The sequence below is a fragment of the Conger conger genome, chromosome 2 (genome assembly GCF_963514075.1).
Source record: "Conger conger chromosome 2, fConCon1.1, whole genome shotgun sequence".
Taxonomy (NCBI): Eukaryota; Metazoa; Chordata; class Actinopteri; order Anguilliformes; family Congridae; genus Conger; species Conger conger.
This window is the reverse complement of record NC_083761.1, coordinates 56,814,599-56,836,603: the sequence shown is the minus strand read 5'-3', so window position 1 is coordinate 56,836,603 and position 22,005 is coordinate 56,814,599. Positions and strand designations below refer to the sequence as shown.

The following is a 22,005-nucleotide window of genomic DNA, read 5'->3' as shown; positions in this document are numbered from 1 at the left end:
ATAACCAAGTGGCTCCAGTTATTTACATGGCTGTTTGCCACCATCATGTGGTCACAGCATCCCTGCCCTAACCCAGTTTTAGTAACTCTGACACACACACATACACTGGTGTCTACTCCCTCCCTGGGGTGTCAGGCTCAGCACCATTTAGAACCACTTCATAGGGGATGTGGAGGCCTCTGGTCCTGGGGGATAGCGTGGCCCAACAGTTATTCCTGGACTGAAGAGAGCTGAAGCTGAGAGAAAAGTGACTGCTAATGAGGTGAGACTGGGAGCCAAATGCATAAATATCGGGACCTGAACATGAGTTGTGAAGGGTTTGGGTGTACACCATCTAGAGGCAGGGTGAATCTTTGTCAAGTGACAGACTGAATATATTATGTGTTGGTTTATTGTCCATCTTCATTCTGTGGTTCCTGAAAAGACTAGGAAAAAGGTTTCTGAGATGGGGGTGGAGGTCTAAGTATGGTCAGACGGGTGTGTCCTGTCCTGCAGTGTGCCAAGGATGTCCGACCAGACTGTTGACCCGGTGAATTCATCTGAATGGCGATAATTGTGCTAATATCCTGCTGCCCTATTAAGATAGAAAAGCCTGACTTCCTTTACCTTCCTGGCTGAGATTTGAGTCTGGATAACTATGGAGACCCTGAGATAATGATTCCTGCTTTCATTCCTCCACGAGTAAAACACGTAACTTCATCTGCTGTAACAGCAAATCTCCGCATGACTATTGCTATCAAGAGCAGCATTTGCTATGAGGAGCCCCTAGAGCCCTCTGCCTTATTTTGTGTTTATTAGCGGCAAAGCCTCTGTATTAAATAGCAGTGAAAAGACCATAAATGGGAGAAGAGTAATGCAGCATGTAAGCGTGAGGGACTTCATCATGGGACCCCTATTGCCCATTCCTTTCTTTCTCTCGTCAGAAGTGCACAAGTTGGGCAATCATCTATTTGACCCAGTAGGGTTTTCATGTTACACATGACTATATTGGAAGAAATGTATTTGTACTGTAAACATCTTTAATATCCCCCAATTTGGAAAGTATCACCACCTCTGTAATATTGCTGCGATGTCTGTCAATTTTGGAGGGTACAGCCTATCAAAATCAGGACGGCACAGATAGACTGACCAGGGCTTACATGACCAGGCAGAATACAGGCAGCAGTCATCCTATCAAGCAGCGAAGTTAGTTGCTATGGAGCAGTAAGATGGGGAATACCAAAAAAAACGAATTATGTTTTGTTTTGTGGGACTCAGTCAGCACTGACACAGAAAATATCAAAAACATCCTTCAGAATAGCCTATGGATAGTTCTTAATACACGTCACAAATCATGTGACCTTGACTCATCTGCTAAGCTGGAGGACTACCAGTCTTTACAACTGCATGCGTTTTTCTGCCAAGAAAATGTGCAGGTCAGCTACAGCACATAAATACAGCGATAATACAGATTCATTATGGTTAATTTCTGCGCAGTTCATGGTTGCTGATCAGGAGAGGGACCAGTAATGTACTTGTTTGCCAAAAATTATTATCTGGCATCAGGGAAACACAAAGGTTGTCAACAGAAGGGATAGCAAGGTGGATGTGCAATATAAGTAGGCAAGAACTTACACCAGAAATAAATGTCATGTATACAAGTTTGTTCGGATCACTTTGGCACTGCATTCTATCATATAACTTCTTCATATTCAAGCTAGCATGAGCCAGTGAACTGAGAAATCCCTAGTGCCAGTTTAAAGTCCAAACTAGAGGCTTAGTAACTAGCTATGAGGTACTTTACAACAAAATCAGCTAATAAATGTTCTGGCACCATGATTACTTATATCCTAACTGGTTTGGGCATAAAGCCATTAGCCTACGAAATCTGCGATTACAACGTTATCTCCCCATGGTTATTGACTCCCACTTGGCATCGTAGCTGGCTAGATCGCTACTGAAAATCCATATCCATAAATTAAGCCTATCCTTGATTACCGAGTTGCAAAATGCCATGGTGTTACCAAACAATTATGCTGTGTGCAAAAAATAAATTATGTTTTAACATTAGTGACTATGTGATTACACCTGCTGAGGGAGTTGTTAGTTACGTTGTAGCTTAGTACTGTGGTGTCACTGCTTTTATGTTAGGAATACATAAATTAGAGTATTAGTGGGAATTTAAGTTATAACTAGGCTATGTTTGAACTGAAGTAGCCTACAGCAGGTGCAACCCAGTCCTACAGAGGGCAGGCAGAGGGTTTGCTGCAGTAGTGTAGTTCCCCCCATCGATCTTTGTTTTCTTCTGTTACAGGTCAACCATCTAACCTTTATATGAAAACTGATATTGACTGTGCACCATCATAATATTTTTTAATGGATGCCATCTCATCTAGTCCTAGTTTGAGACCTGTGTTTGACCATTGAAATGAACTAGTTGCTGCTGGTTGCTACGGCTGCTTGTCCTCCAACACAGCCAAGAATCTCGTTGTCAAGGAAATTGTTGAGTGATTAAGAACAATCCATATTTTTAAGTTTGTTCACTATGGCGTTAAGCTGAGAGTTTTGCAGAATTATTCAGTGGTCGGGAATGTCTGTTAATGGGCAGGAGGTGTGTTTATAATTAACATGGAGGTGGAACATTGTGGCTGGTTAACAGGCTAAATTCCTCCGTTCATTGTCAACGGACTCTGTAACATTGTCCTTAGCTCTGAGAATGCGGTGGGGGTTGGCTATAGGACACGTTGAAAAGAGTCACACAATATTACCAGCTGTTTTGGCCCACTTCCTGCGTGACAAATCAAAGCCTAATCTGCACACTTATCTTTCTAGTCAAATACCATTTAAATGAATTGTCATGGAACTTGCCTTGTTTACAGTATCACAGATGTTACTTGTGCAAAGTCATACTGCCTTCACCCATTGCCTAGTGACAACCTTGATGTTACTCCACCGGAAAGAAACAGTCATTAGCTTCAAGGCTTTGCTGGAAAACAATTTTCAACATTGGCCCCGGTCAGACACAATCATGTACCATTCTCAACAACAATTGTCTCCAAATGTGGTTTGATTAATTTCTTCCTTACTTCTATTTGCTGAAAATTGCTATGTTATTTCATTGCTGTCACAGTAACAGCCTCTACAGTGTGAATTCATCTAATATATTTAATCATATCGGGTAAATCTGCAGTGCGCACACTCACAGTTAACACAGATAAAAAATGAGCCTTATTTAAAAGTGTTTTCAGCATTCTGGAGCTGGGGTAACCTAACTTCACCCAGGTCTGATGGGACAGGGAGTTTGGAGGGGGGTAAAGGTGTATGTAACCCCAGAGCTCTGCCGAGCTAACTTGTTTACTGTTGAGGTGCTGTTGATTAGCTGTGTTTACTTGGCGCACCTCCCCTGGTTGGGCAGGCTCACTGATGTACTGTGTTTGCTTTCATTGCCAAGTTGGCCATTTGCTTGTATTCAGTTTATATCATTTCGTTGTAATCTCTGCAGCAGTGATACCATTCAGCCGTTTTTCTAATGGGGGATTCTGAATGAAATGCAGTCCTCTCCAAGTGTTTATTTTGTTAAAGGCACTTCTTAAGATGACAACAGACGTGTGCTGTATCAACATGCCGCCCTGTTCCATTCACTGCTGGCGCGTTTAATTACCGGTAAATTGCATCCTGGCTAACGTGTTGCAAAACATTCACTTGTTCCCCTTAACCCGTTAAGGTGTAAGATAACAACTTGATTTGAATGTCCTTGATTTTAATGCCGATGTCACCATCAGAAACGGTAACTCCGTGCAATAGAGTTATAGAACACTGAATTTCGGTGGAGGAAAATAAAATGCAAAGGGTTAAAATGCAGAGGAGGGACAGGGCTGTGGGTTCCCCCCTCTCTGGCTGGCAGGGCAGCGGTGCAGATGGTGATTGGACTCCCGCTGTGCGGTGCTGGGCGGGGTGGAGGTGGCGGGTGGAGGAGCGCTCAGCGATGGACCCAGCGGAGAGCGGACCCTGCGGCTGACCTCCAGCGGTGACATCCAGTCCGGCGATAATGCCGACCCCCACCCCACCTCGCCCACACGCCATGTCGCCTCGCCAGGCTCCAACCCCCCACCCCGCCCCCACGCTGTGTCGCCTCGCCAGGCTCCAACCCCCCACCCCGCCCCCAAGCCGTGTCGCCTTGCCAGGCTGAGTAGTATGGGATCCGGCCCGCTCCGAGATGGCGGCTTGAGGAAGTGGGCGAAAGGTCAGCGGTGGGCGGCCCGCTGGAGACCAAACAAAGCTCCCGGGGAGGAGGGAGAGGGAAAGGGAGAGGGGGGTGGCCCACAGGAAGCTCTGAGAGCAGGCTCTGGGGTGATGACTCAACAGCATCAGAGGGGGAACGCTTCAGACTCCAACCACTGTTTACCTTTGCGTTAGAGCGAGGAGATTAGTGAAATTTAGTGAAATACCGGCATATAGGCTTGTGCACTTGCATGCCTTTTTCTTTTCTTCTCTGGTCATCTTGGTTTACTATACCCTGATGTAAAATCTACCTTAAGCTGGGTATGAGCTGGTCAACCAGCTAGTGCTGGTAGCTTATCTGAGGTGGTAGCTGGTTGAGCAGCTACCAGCTGTTTCAAAACCTAGCTTGCCCTGGTTTTCTCTGCATGATATGCGGACAGTGTCTCCTACGGCTCATTCCTGAGGTGTTTTTTTAAAGCCAAACCTGCTCATCTCGCCCCTACGCTTGGCCGCCATATCCCGTTCCCCAGTACCCCTCAGCAGCCTGTTCTGACTGCGGTGGCTAGTGTGTGCTGGGCTCCAGATGAGAAGAGTGGCAGCAAGGCCACCGTTAAATCTCAGTTGCTGCACTTGCCTTGGTTGCAGTCATGATGGGTATGTTATTTTGGGGCTCTGACTTAAAGGCAGAGTTGGCCGCAGGCCCCCAGGAACACACCTCGAGGGGCCCCGCAGGGACGTAGCAGCGGGAACAGAAACACGGGGCCCTGCAAGATTCATCTCCAGCCAAGAAACACTGAAAGCACCCCGCAACATGGTTGCTGCTCTTCACAGATTGTTTTGTGTTTTGTGTTTTATTTGGCGGTTGTCGGTAAACCAGATTCAGGCCACGGACAACTTTTGACGGTTTATTTTTTCTTTCTAAATCCGTGAAAGAACTCTCTGCCCGTTTTCCAGGCGTTTGAATTTTCGTGAAACCCTTCAGCTTCATGTCATGCACAGTTGAAGCCTGGGGGTCTGTGTGCGGTTTGGGAATACTGCTGCAGTGCTAGCCCTGAGGAAAGGTTTTGCTTTGGAGTGCTTCTGTGAAAAGACAGGACACCATGCTAAGGGCATTGTTTACCAGAATGCTTAGTCACTCCGGGAAATCAATATTCATTATTTCTCACTGCAATCCACAGACAGTGAGTAGTTAGCGGTGTGAACACTTCAGATTTGTCTCCTATGGGGTGACGTAGGGAACGCTCTTATCCATGTCCTTAGGTTCTTCTAATAACTTGGATGCCCTCCAGGGTGTCACTGGACTTTGAAATGCAGGACCTCAGCTGGGAAATGTGATCTCATTCAGTTCTTTTCCAGAGAGCTGTTGACTCATGTATTTATTTAGCTCCTCGTCTTGGCGTTCGGTTGTGTTTGCAAATCATCCCCTCGTTAAGACACAGATAAGCCCTCTCTGATCTCACGGTGACGCGGTTGTTTATGACAGGGAGCACAGTCCTCGCAAAAGCCCTGCCGGTCGGCTGTCTGACCCACCAACGAGAGGAACGACTTCCATCAGAAGGAGAACTTTCTGAACTGTCAGTCTTAACAAGTAGCAGACCCTTTTTACTGACCGATCAGCATAATGCAGTACAGCATTTCTGCTTAAGCTGTTCACTCCAATAGGATAGGGAGCCTGGGATGTACTGTACTGAAAAGCGGTTTATTACAAAAATGCAATAACTCAAATTCAGCAGACAATGGAAGGCCTTATTCCGTTTCTCCAATTGTGTACTTTCCCCTTCGGCATCTTTGGTGGTGCTGGAGAGAAGTCAATAAACTTTTCCATTAAACTACAAACTAAACAAGTCCATTTGATTTATTTTTGTTTTCTTTTATTTTTTTTTACACAGAATTTTCAATTAAATTGTCATCTTGTAAAGCTGTTTGGGAGACACAGGCCTAATGACGTGTTCACACATCAGTAGAAACCTCCCGTGCAGCTGAACCAGCGCCAGCTCTCCTCGGAGCCCCGGCTGCTGCTGACGCAAGTCAAACGCATGTGTCCTATTACGCCTGCTGTAATTACGCGGCCAGGCTTGATTGAGTATGACAACTCCTATAGCCTCGCAGTCATTTAAACATGGCCTGATTTAATGGGATAGCCCTTGACGGTAAAACGATTCTCTCAGATAGTGTCAGTTAAGTGTCTGTTTGAAGTAGTTCATACTTCCCCATGTTCAGTCGGAAGCTCATTTGTGCTTTGTGTGGTGTGATCTCACAGCTGGAAAGCATTGGCTGTAAGCGCTGGGCTGTTCTGATGCGTTGTTGTGCCCCCTCCCCCCTCTCATCTCAGGGCATGCGGGTGCTGGTGGACGCTCGGGACAAGCTGGGCATCACCTGGCAGAACTCGGAGAACGAGAAGCACGGCATGTTCGTGATGTCGTTCGAGAACAAGGCGGGCGTGCCCGTGGAGCCCTGCACCTTCCAGCTGTATGTGCTCGCCCTGCGGGCGCTGTGGCAGGACGCCGGCATCCAGGAGGCCTACGGCCGCAGGAGCGAGTTCCAGCTGGTGAGTGTGCCCAGAAACCATCACACACCAAAACCACATTCACACTGCCCGGAGGTCCTTTTAGACGTTTGACTCCTGTCCAATGCTACACGAGAGTCCCTTCACCAAAGGCTTGGATGTGTTCTCTATATTTTGAACACAGTCTCAATTATTTATGGATGACAAAAGTAATGCTGTTGTCGGTTTAGCCTTTACTTCAGTGCCACAAACCAATGCAATAATAAAGAAGAAAGTGTCCGTCACTTTGTTGTGTTTCATTGGTTTTCCAGATCTTCCTGTCCGATGTGATGATGAATATTTAATGAATTTTGTAATTATCCTGGTATTTCTGTTTATATTATTGTCATGAATAATTTATTATTAGCAGCATTTAATTGTTCTTTATATCCATTGATGACATTTAGAACTCAATATTATGGGCTTCTGGCCTGGGTGGCTGATCCTGCTAAGGGACTCTTGTAGTACATAGGTGGGCCCCACAGTTGACCAGTATGATGGAACCTCATCAGTGACCCCTGCTGGTTGTTCGGCGCTTGAAGTGTCTTCCTCCACCTCTTGTCAGTGTGAGCGTGACTGGGGTACTGGTGTGATGACGAGCAGCAATGGGATTGTTGTGCCTCGGAGGATGGCATGGGCTTCTGTGCGTTCTCCCTGATGGTGAAACTTGCTGTGAGGAGTGTTGATGTATATGAATGGGCAGAGAAAGGGGAGAAGACAGGCTATTATAGAAATTCTGGGCGGACATAAATAGTGTTTCTGTTAAATTTCCATCTCAAGTGAAAGATATTGAAATACTCAGACAGAAACAAGGTCAAGATGACAGAAAGTAAATACGAAAGTCAAGCACAGGTGTGTCGGGCTGAAGGTTGCTGGGGTTTCTACATGGCGTTGATGAGATACAGTGAGGAGTGTCTACGTGGAGCTGTCTACTTAATGTTTAATGGCTGTCTGCTGTGTAGAGGAACTACAGAAACATGTAAATTGCTGTACCGTTGGTTCCACATCTTTCTCTTCAATTATTAACCAGCTGTGAGACATCCCTTCTCCAGATCTGGGTTAGTAGCACAGAAGAAAATGGCAGTATAGTAAACGTGCACTTTGAGAGATTCATCCCTTATTGATTTCTTGTTACTCAGTAGTCAGCGCTTCTGGAATTGTTGAGGAATCAAAATATTTCACTTCATCTTGCACTGATTTTGCCTGTCTTGCGGCTGAGATTCTAAAGCTTTGGCCTAGCATTTGCTTAACAAGGGGAGAAATTAAGAAACCTAATAAGCACAGGGGCAGGACTCAGTTAAAACCATTGCCTGTTTTCTGACTAGACATTTGCAGCTAGACTGAGGGCACTAGCTTTGATGGAGGGCCATTAGAGGTAGCGCCTCAGAACATCGAACAGATAAATCATCCTTGTGTGGTACTGTATGTGTACACTGAGTGTGTACACAATAATTATCTTAATTTGTTCTACTTTGCATAAAATGTGTTAAGTATTACAGGAATGTTGTTTTATGAAAGAAGAAAAAGTCACAGTCAAAAAGTGGAGTTATGTGGAGAGGCAGTCAGATGGAAGTGTCTTGTGCTGCCCTTTTCTGTATCTGTTCTTAATAGGAGTGATATTACATATGATTTTCTGCTCTGTTGTCAATGAACCAAATAGCTCAGTCTGGTAATTACATAATTGCTATCAACATAACACAGTTCCCCAAGACATGCATCACAGATGATGATTGTGTTATTATAATTCATTTTGGTAGTATTAGTTGTAATAAGACATTGCAATTGATTGCCAGTTATTTTAGCATATGAAACTTATATGATAATTTAAGTATGAATTGTGTGTACTATAGCCCCCATTCCATTTGCCATAACTAAACAGAATGGTGAAAGAAACATCAGGCTTTTACCCTGAATCACGAGCCATTTGAGAATCTCATTCTATTGGCCCATTCTACCTGTGACACTCAGAAAGGAGGAGCTTGCATGGCTCCTATCGCACGGTGTCACTGGTGTGTGATGATAATGGAACATCCAGTGCAGTCATGCATGGTCAGGACAAGCCCTCAAAATGCAGGCAGTTCCTTTGATATTCATGGGCTTAAAGAGCTGCTTCAGCTGTGTTTTCCTCCAGCATAACCATCAAGGGGATTGCAGGGCAGCACATGCACATCCTGTTTGAATGTTTGAACAAGGAGCCTTCAGGCTTGGCAGCAGCCAGCCAGAGGATGTTGACTTTGTAACCGACCTACTCTGCGAAATGGGACATTAGGAAAAGAAATTACCATACAAAGAAAAAAGAAATCTCTTTGTGACTGGCATGCTTTCCCCCTTCTCCTCCTTTCTGCTATTTATTTCAGATATTCTCATGAATACATTTGCACTCTATTTCCTGAGAGTGGAGGGGAGGGTTTGTTATCATTGCTGGAAGCCTCAAATCCATGAACTAGAGGTCACACTGCAGGAAGAGTATTTTCATTGTAGTTTTTTTTCCTGAAGTGCCCTTGTAATAGGCCTATATCTTATCCTTATCAGCTCATATCTTTTTGCTCATCCTGGACTGTAGAAGTCAGCCACACAACAAGCTTCATGACTATACTCACAAGACTGCCTCAAGGTAGGTCAATGAAACAAGAGTGTGCTTGATGTAACCTACTGAATGGCTTACGTTGTCATGGTACAGCATGCAGTTATGCCAGGAATTAAACAGTGGAGCAATAATCCTACTTAATAACTGCTTTGAGGATCCGGGTTGTCCGCCGTGGGTGGTTTTTTGGGGCTGGTCGGCACTGAGCTCCAGGTTGCTCTGGCTCACACCGTGCCCAGTGACGCAGATTGCAGACACGCCCGAGTCAGATGAGCCCAACACAATGCTCCAGTTTGTTCAGCGATAAAGAAAGCGCATTTCATTTATATTTATTTCTTAATCTCTGATGTGTAAAGGTTTCAGGATGATTCACCCAAAGCTGGCCTGGCATGAGGCGTGGTTTATTAAACAAATAAAAAGTCTCTCATAATTCTGAGACCCATATAGAATACGATTGTTTCAAAACTTGCCCATGCACAACCGACTGAATTATGGCAGAGAACACATTTTCATGAGTAAATATCAGTGCTTTGCCAGGGCTTAAAATATTCTCACATGCCAGGCTCCTGCCCTTTTATTTCAGTATTGAAATGATCTTTTTGCCCTGCATTCAAGCCACTTTAATTTGATATCTGACCACAATGTAGAGCTCATGAGGTGGCATTTATTTTAAAAAGGAATAATGCAAGTCTGTTCTGTACAGACAGTGACATTCTGTACCAGTAAATGCCAGGGCTTTTACATTCCCTGGGCTGACTCGCATTGCTGTGGTTGTCTATTTCAGACTGTGTCCGTACAGCACTGGACATGTGGGAGCATTCTACAATGATAGCATTATCTGCGCCTGCTTCAATCTGTCTGTGTCTGCCGCTCTAATCCGTTTCATTAGCAGTTGCTCGGTTTTTTGTGGTCCGCGCCAGACACAATGCCCCCCCCCCCCCCCCCTCAGAGAATACAGACTCCACTACATTTGTGTAGGTGTTCATCATTTTTGCGGTGTCTGTCTTTGACAGAGTCAGCGTATAGGCCTATATTATGGAGGGTCCCCTACCTTGGAAGTTTTCAGTTGAATTGTGAAGGGCCAGAGTTTGGAAACAGCCTAGCATATGGGAGCCTCCCACCCCGCTGTAAACGAGCGTGTAGCATCGCGGTAGGCCCACATCTGCTCGCTCATTAATTCAGCGCTCCGTCAGAAACACCAGGCTCCCGCTGCTCGACACTAATCTGCAGTTATCTTCTCCCCGGAGGTGCCACTAGTCCAGACCCGTGTTGTCACCCAGTTGGATTTCAGTGTCCGGACCCGTTGACCTCACAAGCGCAAGCCGTGCACATGTACGTGCTTACGGGCACTTGGACACGTCTCCCGTGTGTGGTCTTTTCCTAAAGCACATCTCCCTGGTCTTACCACATCTGGAGATTAATAAGTGTGACTTAACATCTGTAAAAGATTGTGCCGGTTATAGTTTCATTGTTCAGCATCGCTATGTGTAATATTATTGTGTAACTTTGCTTCCTCTTGTTTGTAGCTTAGATTTGTATCGTATTGAATGCTGCTTTGTCAAATAAAAAGGCAAATGAGCTGTAAATCTTTTGTTGTAAATCAATTTGCTCTTGCCCATCTGTTCCTCTTTTAGGTAGTGATGTGTTGCAATGGTTTAGATTCTGTAGTTTTATAGAGTTTTTTAACCATGCTTTTACACGCTCATTTTGAGTGAACTGTGTACTGAGTACTGTTACTGTAGATGTTGAAGGCATATTGGTCACGTGTGCCTATCAAGGAATTTGTGTTGCATTATGTCTTATTGCTTTCATGTTTTTCTAAATAAATTGAAATTGTTAAATATTTGTTTTAATTAATTTATTTATTTTAATGCCATTTGAATGTGGTCAATCTACAGTAGACCTCCTCCTGCAGCCTGCTACTCAGTACATGGTTGGTCATTAGACTGGTTATTCAGATGTGAAAATGATTGGTTACTTTAGTCTGGCACCAGTTGCCTGTTGCCGGGCAGTTACCGGGGGGCCTTGGCTGGACAGCCATTAGCACTGAGTGATAGCGAAAGCCATTTTCTTGGGTTGATTGCTGTGAAATGGGACTCTGGAAACTAAGCGATTAGTACCATGAGGAGAATGAGCAGGGATGGCTGTAAATTGGCTGTGAGAAACACGTAATGAGTCTCCAACCTGCAGCGAAAAAGGAAAAAGGAAAGCCGGGTCTGCTTTTCCTGTTCAGAGGGAATCCTTCTCCAACTGCCCTTTGCGTCCACATATGGGCCTGAACAATGCAGCGTTTGACACAAAGTGCATTTGTTTTTTTTATCAGCGCTAGGCTCTAGCAGGGCTGGCTGGGCCTGCTCCAAACCCCACTGATATGTGCCGCCTGGCCCTGACCTGCTGCTCAAATATTTTATGGAGACGTCAGGGTGGTGTGGATGAGGCACTGGGCTTAGATTAGGCAGAGGGAGGAGGATGGTAGCCCTGGTGTTAGAGGGGTGGGGGGGAGAGTGGAGAGGGGGTGTTAAACGCCACTTCCTTCCTCGCTGTTGCTTTTCTACTGATAGCCGGCCGCGGTGACAGGTCGGCCTTCAGTGAGTTATGCCCTCCTTTGCCAGTGCTGTCCAGGCCCTACAGATGTGCAATTGAAGTGAAAGTCTCCCATTTTCCTCTGAGGTGCTGTATGATGCCGTTTCCACGTCACCGGCTTTTCCTATGTAAATACCGGCAAACGGCACAGATGGTAACTGGGAGGAGATGAGGAAAAACAGCCTTGCGCTTGAAAAACAAAACAAGCCTCTCTCTGGCCTTCCCCTTCCCTGATAGCGCTGTCCTTGGAGGATTCCCTGAGGTCTCGGAGCCCTCTGCACAGGCTAAGCGCAGCTGCAATTTATCCCAGAATTCCCTCCAGGAAGCGCTGACGGAGGGCATGAGAAAAAGCAGGAGACCCACGCAGCGCAACGCAGAAGCTACCCTGCTCTGCTCCTCCCGTGACCCTCCAAACTGTGACATGGTACCTGCATCTTCTGACAACTCCACCGACCCCTCACAAAACCAGGGAATTGCCCATATACCATCTGCCGATCAGTTCTCACCAAGAGCAGAACATTTCTAAGAAACTCTTCTACAGTGTTAAGAAGCACTTCTACAGTGTTAAGCTTGGGGGAAAAACCCAGAGGATTTAACCCCATTTATTTGCTTCTTAAAACATGGAATACTCGTTAAATTGTCTTAGACTTTATTTGGACTTCAGGGCCATGACTATGATATGCAGTATTTTAGCATTGGATATTGGTCAAAGGACAGGCTTATTTATTCACTTTCAGCAAACCAAATGATCACTAACAACACAACCAGGAAGTGAATTGTAGTCTCTGTGTGACTGGGCATAAATACTGCTCTGCTGGGAGGCTTTAGGGATTCAGCAGGCAGGAAGTCAGTAATGCAGCTGTGTTGAAGGTTAACATAACTGTTCTGAAATCCACAGCAACCCAATAGGCACAACTCAAGAGACCGGCAACCTTTTGTTTGTTTTCTGGGTATAAGTACGGAGCCTGTCATACCTGCAGCGAAGAAACAAAAGGAACCAGCATGGCTTCTCCTGTCTGTTGTTATAACAGCGGAGGAGGAAATATTACTCAAGGCAAGTCCAGTCCAGGGGTTTCTTCAGGTTTAAAATATGATAATGGTCTTGGCTGCTTTTTCCTCATTTTAGAAAATGATTTAGTAAAGAAAAAAAAAAAAAAAGACACCAAAAATGAACCTTGTCTGTCTGTATCTTGCAGTTCTTGAGGCATGCACACTGATGATTATATGATTGTAACTGCAACTACAATTGTAACTAATTTCTAAATCTTGTGTTTGTTTAACATACAAAATGCACTTGCTTTAGCTAAAGGTAAAAAATGTCAATTTAATTTTGTTTTGGTTTGCCCATTCTTTGTTTATATTGCTTATAAACCCAGGTTCATATAAGTGGAAGACCATCCTACTTTCTCACTTCACTGGGGAATTTGCGTTAAAGGGGTTTCTACCCTGTGCTGACATTCAGGTCAGGCTGGGAGTAAGGTTTATATTATAGTTTTCTCGGGTAGATATGGTTGTAATTTAGATGGCAAGGGTTAAAGTGTGGGTTTCAGGTCATTATTAAGAAAGCTAGGGCTGCCATAAGATACTAACTGTGACACATTTCACCATCCACTATAGTCGCTAGGTCTGATAAACAAGACATGTGGAATTTCATTAAGTGGCTTTGATCTGGTTATGGGCCAAATAGAAAGATTTTAGTAAGGGCAAGTTAACTTTAAAATGTGAGATCAAAACGTTTGCATCAAATCAACCCTGCCCTTCCCCCCATTTCAAAGTTAGTTAAATTCGAAACAGCTGTAACAATAAGTTCCTCCTTACGGGGAACACCAAACACCATCACTGAAACCGCCCTAAACTTTGGTGTTGAAGAGCTTTTGAAGTTGCCTCCTGTGCGACCTTGTATTGTAAGTGTGAATTCTTTGTGAATTTTGTTTTTCAAAATGGAAGTCAATGGGATTGTACTGTTTTCTTTATTAAGTGTTTAAAATGCATCAGTCCTGTTGGAGACAGTAGAGTGAGGGCTTGTGGGAGGTAGGAGGCCTTGCTCTGGGAATGGAAAGGGCTGATTTATTTCCCATCAGTATCAGATCCTGTTGCTTCCTGCGGATCACTACAAGGGACTTCTCTTTTGTCGTCCCAAGTGCTCCTTAACTTGGATGCCTCGCTGTTGTGAAAAAATCCCTCTTCCCACAGCTATGAAAAAAACAGCGGTTATTTGGCAATTCCTTTTCATTCAATTTTTAACGATAAGTGAATCCTATATTCATATATTGGATTGGAAGGGAAAGCAGATACGTTTGAAAAGTATGTGCTGTGATGTCAGGGGTGTCACATTTCATTACGATGTGGATTACTTTGCTGAACACAGGTTACGGCTGACAAGGTATTGATTCTTGTAATATTAACACAGTGCTGTGTGAAGGGTGGTTGTAACATGAATACAAATCAAATGGCTTCACTGTTTGTGTGTCCCTTTGGCTTTCTTCCTACATGAACAGTGCATTTACCACTGAATGAATGTTTCTCTGTGGGGTATTATAGCTCAACTCATGCCCGGTTTGGCCACATACTGTGGGGCACTCAGAATTCTAGGCAAGACCCAGACTTAACCCAGAATTCTAGGCAAAGGAAATATTTATCAAGGCTCTGATCTGAAGTGAACAAAACCAGGATTTAATATGCACATGATCTGAAGCATTGGTTGAAGGCTGGCGATATACAGTAACTCTAGAGATCTGAGCTCTCTGAATTCTTTATTATTGACTAGGTTTAAGCACACTTATTTTCATGCCAGAGATCCCTAATTCTTCTATGGTTCACCAAACAAAACAAATTTTGAGATTCAAACTCATGAAATTTAATTCCCTTCTGAAGCTGTTGAGTAGAATTGAATTCCCAATTTTTTGTGTATCTCCTCTGTGAGAAACAAGTCACACCGTTTGTGTGTATTTACTCAGCATAGTTTCTATGTGTGCGGGGTGCCCTTGGTGCTATGTACTGTACTGTGTGTGTATGTGTATATTCGTGGCACGTACGTGTGTACAGAACAGACACAGGTTGCGGCGTACAGTGACTGACTCTGTTTGTGGCTGTGCTCCTGTTTGTCTCAGCGCACAGTGGCTCATTAGAGCTGAACTATGATTAACTGCACCACCCCATTCCCCCTTTCCCATCCCACAGGCCTCTCAGAGACCTGGAGAAAGGAAATGGGAGAGACTCCCAGCAGAATCTAGACTAAACTGTTTTCCATGGGTGTACACATTACACATAGAAATAATCTGCGAAACGTATTCATTTCTACTATCTGCACTGCTTATTGTTCTTCTTTTTCTGACATTCATATATAGGTCAAAGAATTTAAATTTGAATAATACATTTCTAGTGCTCTGACTGCATGGGAGTCGCAGACCGAATTCCCCCCATCACAATGATTTGTTTTCCTATTAGCTTGGCAAACTATTTTTACAAATTAGTCACGATGTACAGGACATCGAACAGGACTAAACGAGGAGAAAATTAATCCTGAGTGCGGTTCTCTTTGCTTGGCAATGCGGGTCTCTAGGCAAGGGCCCAACAGTTTGTGTTGCTCCTTCCTCTCGACCCTGGACGCCCAGCCGGGGATACATCACGCTGTTTGGCTCTGGGCCCTTGCCAACGAAAGCATCCGAACGGGCCAAGCTATGCCGAATTACGACGGTGGGTGCAGAGGGAGTGTGGTTTGAAGTCTTTCAGATGCCGGGTTTCAAAAACAAGGAGAAGAATCCGGCGAGAGAATCGGGTCACCCGGCATCGCTGGCCAGTGACCGCTCCCCGCATTTTCCTGCTTATTCATGCATTGTGGCCACTTGTTAAACCTTTTCAAACATTCCTTTTGTAAAGCCCACCCCCCACCCAACCCAACAAATCTTGGTACACAAGCAGAGAGTTGGCGCCAAGGCAGAGACATTCTTTTGGTCTTATTCACCTCATCTTCCCCGCCACCCCTCCTGCTACTGCAGGAAACGCTCTTGATAGGTCCCTCTGGATTTAGTTCTTTCAACTTGACGTTTTTCACCCTCTGATCTGAGGCAGCTGAAGCTGCACCTCCACCCTGGCCGGGAGCCTCTGTGATGCTGTGAAAAGTCTTGCCGGGGTGCGGCTAGAAACTGGGCCAGCACCTGAGCCCTCAAACCCAGCATCAAATAGAAGGGAGTGACATACAGTATAGGCCAAACTGATCCATTCTCCACATTTGTGAGAGAACTTCAGTCTAATTCTCCCACCCTCTGATGAATCGCAGCAGAAAGGTCGGGAGAAAGGAACTGTAAACAGGCTGACTCCACAGGTCTGTGTGCAGTCTTGTTGAGTGGCATGGGGCTGTTCCTTTACTGTGCCTCTCAAGGCAACAAACATGTCAGGGCATCTGAGTGCTGTGATCTCATTTGAATCCACAGGGATTTCCTGAGAGCAGTTTTCTTATCTGAAGGTGCATTGTCAGAACAGAGCTCTCGTGGCTCTGGGCTCTGACTTCGGATCGTTTAGAGGCTTGGCTATTCCGCAGACAGTGGGATTTCGATGCGGGCTTAAACTTGTTGCCCGTTCTTCCCTTGAAAACAAAAACAGAATAAATCACCAGTATTTTCAGGATTAAATTGGATTCATTACGTGAATTGATTGGGAAATGAGCAGTTGAAAGAAGTGGGAGCTTTTTTTCTCAGTGGGTCTGCAGCTTATTTGCACTGCTTGTCTTATGATCGTGTTCCAGGAACAGGCAGGCTCACCAAACACTTGGTTTAACGAAAGGACGATTTTGTATACACAGTAAGGAAAAACATTGCTGAAAGTAAACTCAATATTTCTCTGAAATATTTAAGTCAACAGGGGCTGGCTATCTGACTGCTTTTAAGCTGTAATCTTGTGGTCCGTGAGGTATTTGGAAGCCCCTCTGATATCGGTTGTATCTTCCTTTCATACAGCCTTGGGGCCTGTTGAATCTGTTTCATAATCCTAGATGGGCCGTCCAAAGTAAATAATCTGGGCCCTTATGGAGGAAGGGTGTATTTGTGTAAGGACTTTGTTGCATTATAGCCCTGTAAAACACAAGCAGGCAAGTGAGGAACATTCTGATGATGGCTGAAGATGCATACAGCTATGATGTATTTATCTGGAAATGTATAAGCATGTAAATGCTTGTATTTATGCATATACTGAATGTGTGTATGTATGTATGCATGCTTGCAAGCATCTATCTACATTCAGTGAGCACTTTATTAGGTATTTTTTGGTCTTCTGCTGCTGTAGCCTATCCACTTAGAGGTTTCATGTGTTGAGTGTTGAGAGATGCTCTTCTGCATGCCATGGTTGTAATGTGTGGTTATTTGTGTTACTGTCACCTTCCTGTCAGCTTTGACCAGTCTGGCCCTTCTCCACGGACCTTTCTCAATAATGCGTATTTGCCTGCAGAATTGCTGCTTGCTAGATTTGCTGGATGTTTTTGGTTTTTCACTCCTTTCTTTGCAAACGCTAGAGACTGTTGTGCGTGAAAATCCCTGAAGATTAGCAGTTTCTGAGATAGTCAAACCCCACCCTGTCTAGCACCAACAATCATTCCATGGTCAAAGTCACTTAGATAACATTTCTTCCCCATTCTGACATTTGGTCTGAAAAACAACTGAACCTCTTCATTATGTCTGCATGCTTTTATGCATATAGTTGCTGCCAAATGATTTGTTGATTAAATATTTGCATTTGCAAGCTGTGTACAGGCATACCTAATAAAGTGCTCAGTGAGTGTAAGTGCTTATACATGCATCTATTTAAAAGAGCTTATTCATTTTTGAAAATGTACTCATAAGATTAATATCATTTTGGATAGCTTTTGTCCCTTGTTTAACTCTAAGCACAAAGCAGAGCCAACTGTATTGCAATGGCCACTGTATTTACTGTACTACAATTTATCGTCAAATGCAGAACCCCCTTCCATGCTTGTATCCTGTAAGAACTGTTAAGAATCCTCCTGCTGTTCACGGCCCTGTCTTTCTGCAGCACATGAAATGCACAATGTTCCATTGTACAGGAAGTCTACACTGTGACACAATGTAGTTCCACAGTCAGCATGGGCCCAGAGAGGGGTGATTATGCGCTGTTCCGGAAAGAGGCCAGACCTATTGACAGAGTAGGGCTGCAGTCACAAGACTTGGCTGTTTCATAGTTACAGAGCCATCTCATCAAACACTGTTTCCCCCTGAGCATTCCTGTGCAGTGCAACCACAGAAAGTTTACTGTTCATTCTGCCCATTATCTTTGAGTTTGTATATTTTCCTTATCAATATTCAATTTGGTGTATGACATTTCAGGTCTACATGTGGTGCTTACTATTTTGCATTTTAATGATTGACAATATCTTTGTTGTTTGTGAACTGCTTGGGGAATAGTCAGGGTTTGCTTTCCTTTAGCAGGACTTTAGCAGGTCTGTTTTTTATGACCATGATATTAAAGTGTATGAAATGGAGAGGTCAGGACAGAGCTTGCGGTGTCTCTATGTAGTCAGAGCATGCAGTTAGTAGTTGATATTCTAGCCAGCAAAGACCCAGCTTTCCTGAGGGGAATTTGTATTTGTATTCAGTTTGTACATTTGGTTGCTCCATTAACTGCACTTTATATGGTGCTGACATGTGGGTAATTTTATTACATTTTAGAATATCTTGTTCCTGGAACATAAATGCAAACAAACCCCTTTGTCCATGCTGTAATACGAATTTCCCATATGCTGGACCAGTGAAAGCAGAAATACTATATATTCTAAGGTCTGTGGCCAACTGAATGCTTTCACTAGTGGCTGTGGGATGTCTTGGGTTGAGATTGGAGTATACACAGTGATTCATATTAGTGATCTGAGGCCTCCTACAGAGTAGTTGTACACTGTCTGCCTGAGGCAGACTCCCAGTAGATGGATTTTGTGATGTTTATTCATTTTAATAAATGAAAGAACTTGATACCTTGATACTTGAGATGATTCTGAGCACACCTGGTTTTCCAATTACACATGCTGGTGCTGGAAGAGAAATCTTTGTTGTCATCTGCTACCTGTTTTCTCAGTATGGACATTTTAACCCCTTTAAGTATCGCCCCTTTTCTTGACATAAGCTTGAAAATGACATACCCAAAATAAGATGGTTACTATTCTTGAACCTTTGTATTATTTTGATTACAGGCATAATCCTGGTTACAGAAGCCCAAACACAGTGAAAGAGGAAGCTTTTATTGTGACTGAAAAGATTTTCTGGGTGTCTCGGTGGCGCAGCCTGTAGAGCACTGACCGCATGCTCATTGCGAGCCGCGACGTCGGCGGTTCGAATCCGACCGTCCGACAATTTGTCGCATGTCTTTCCCTATCTCTCGCCCCCATTCTTCCTGTCTCTCTATACTATACTGTCCAATAAAGCTGAAAAAGGCCACAAAAAAAAAAGTTTAAAAAAAAAGAAAAAAAAGAAAAGATTTTCTGTATTTGAATGAATACAAATTATTGTGGCTGTGGCTGAGGCAGTTAGAAACACAATAGAGGACAGGCACAACACTGGACATTTGGAGACTCCAAAAGGACACATGGAAACTAAATGATATTATGCATCTTAGGAGTAAAATACTGCATTTTGCCTACTAAACTACTTTTTATCTGGAAAAAAAGTTTGCACTTCCCCCCAATCTGTCACCATCCCCCTATCTCTGTCTCCACCTTCCGCTCCTTGTACTCTCCTCAGACAGCAACAGGTTGAGAAGATCATAAAAATAAGTACAGTAATAACATCTTGAATAGTAATAATTCATTGAGGATTTATAAACTTGAATAATACTAAAATATTTTGAGAATGTATTTAGATGCTCACCCTATACAAAATGAGGTCACTGAAAATGCCCTCTATTGTCTTCCTCAGAAATATTCACTCAGACGAGAGATTCCTGGGAAGTCCTCCGAAGGAAGTCCTCTATTTAGATGTAGGCATTTGAAAATATATGTTTTGTTGTAATTTTTTGGCATAAATTCTCAATAGCCAAAGCATATTGAAAATGCTATGGATTCGTTACACAGCTGAAAAAATGCTGTGCTGTTTTATGCAAGCCATTAGCTTTTCAGTAGCATTTCAGTAACAAGCACGTAGTCGGTTCTTTGCAGTATTGATTGTGCACAGATAGGGAGAATGCCCATTTAGCAAATGCAGTACAGTTACAGGTCAGAGACGCTCGTACATGAACTCACGGTGTGCAAGAGAGCCTATATAAAACGTAGATATTCGCATTCCTATGTACAAGTACCTTTGGAGAAGTTTGCAACAGTGAACCAAACAACAATGATAATTCCTCCAGAGAAGTAAACAATGGACATTCTATCGACATTTCTCCAAGGTTTTTAGAATTAGATACCATTATGCATTTGGTTCGATGGACTTTTGCTTTGGGCTGGGCTATTTTGATTGCTTGCTTTAAATGAGATGATTTATTTGCATCTGCCTATGCCTGAATAGTCCCTGAAATATGATTTATTAAATAAAATTGTTCAGAATGGGATGGGGGGGGGGGGGGGGGGTGACATATATTTATTTCTGTACAGCATGTTCCCTGGTGAATATTAGTGTTATTTTTTGATGTTAGGCATGTAATTTTCTGCTGTGGGCTGGTGCTTAATTATAATATTTCTGTAACTGACTGCCCCACTTTTTCACTATGTGCTTCAGCTGTCAGCTTATTTCCCTTGTGAGTGAGGCACGACCCATCCAGGATCTCCTGAATTGAAAGTACCCATGGGCAGTATGCGCGTGGGAGTGGAGGCATTGCTCTGAATGCTGGGTGCTCAGGCCAATTGTGGCTGTTCATTAATTTGTGTCATCATTCACCAACATGGGCCTGCCTCTGCCAAGATGCTGGGAATGTGAGGAAAAGCCAACCCCGAGGCACTGGACTTCACACACATTCTTCATCCTCCCACGGAGGTTTTGTGAAGGTGGCGAAAGTCTGTGGACACATTTTTCTTCGGCAAAGGGGTTGTGCAATTGCACTGTAGTTGTTAATGGCAATTCAGCAATATTCGCTCAAATCGGTTTATGTTACTTTAATTTGTTTTTGGACCCCTCTGCTTGTCCCTTTATGGGCAGACTTTTCCTGGATTGGACAATGCTTTTCTACTTTCCCTTTATGGGGGTGTAGTCAAGTCTACTTTTTATTTATTGTGTAGTCTTGGGATCTCTGTCCAAGGCTGCGGTCCAGATCACACTCACTGGAGCGCTTCTGCCAGATCAGATTCTATGTGGTGAGGCCAAAGTTTGCTGGCTTTGCTTGTAGGTCCTGCAGTTGAATGTTTCCCTGAAACCGTGATGCCCAGCTCTTACTCTGCCAGCTGTGGTGGTCTTGGGTTGTAAGCACATAACTCACCTGACGGTGTACAGAGTTAAATGTTACCATGGAAACTGCCCTTGGTTCCCTGCCACCCATAGCTCCACCATTCATAATTTACCACCTACAGGCTGGGTCTACCATGAATAATGTATCCAGCCTCCCCCTGAATGTATCACTTGAAGTGACAGTTCACTCAGGCGCAAGTCTCAGAATACAGCACAGCCTCACTCTGTGTCAAATGCTTTCCAGTCAAAAGGCTTGAAAGCAGATGCCTGAGTTTTGAACCACTGACATGGTTTCTGCGGCTACCCTGTTGTTGATAGAGACCTGGGAGGTTCGGGTGGGCTTGTGTATCATCAGCTGACTATTATTTTTCTCTCTGCAAATCGACATGTGTCCTTTGTGGGATATTTTTATTTTTCATTATCTGAATTCCAGAGACCTCAGGCTCGCTGGCCGGGGTCATGGTTTATTGTGAATCTGTCAGGCATCATGTGGCGAACTCTACCGTCTCCATGTACGCGTGGGTGGCGTTGAGGGGAGGGGATGTTGATGTAAATTGAAAATGCCAGGCCGACTTGGCTCAGAGATGCATTTGAGCGCTCCACGCCTTTCCCTTCAAAATGCTGTTGCGGTTTTTCTGGGATTTTGACCGTGGCATCGGCACAGCTGAGGGACCACAGACAACTGCCCTGCTCTGGACCTGTGGTCTGCACTCAAGACC

General features: G+C 44.1%; 1 protein-coding gene across 1 annotated transcript in view; it reads left to right on the top strand.

Moving 5' to 3' along the window:
- Nucleotides 1-22,005, top strand: part of LOC133117357 (guanine nucleotide-binding protein subunit alpha-12) — a 41,093-nt gene that overhangs the window by 5,628 nt on the left and 13,460 nt on the right. The window contains exon 2 of the mRNA XM_061227295.1: nucleotides 6,533-6,748. Coding sequence (XP_061083279.1) covers nucleotides 6,533-6,748 — 216 coding nt within the window. The remainder of the gene's footprint in view (nucleotides 1-6,532; nucleotides 6,749-22,005) is intronic.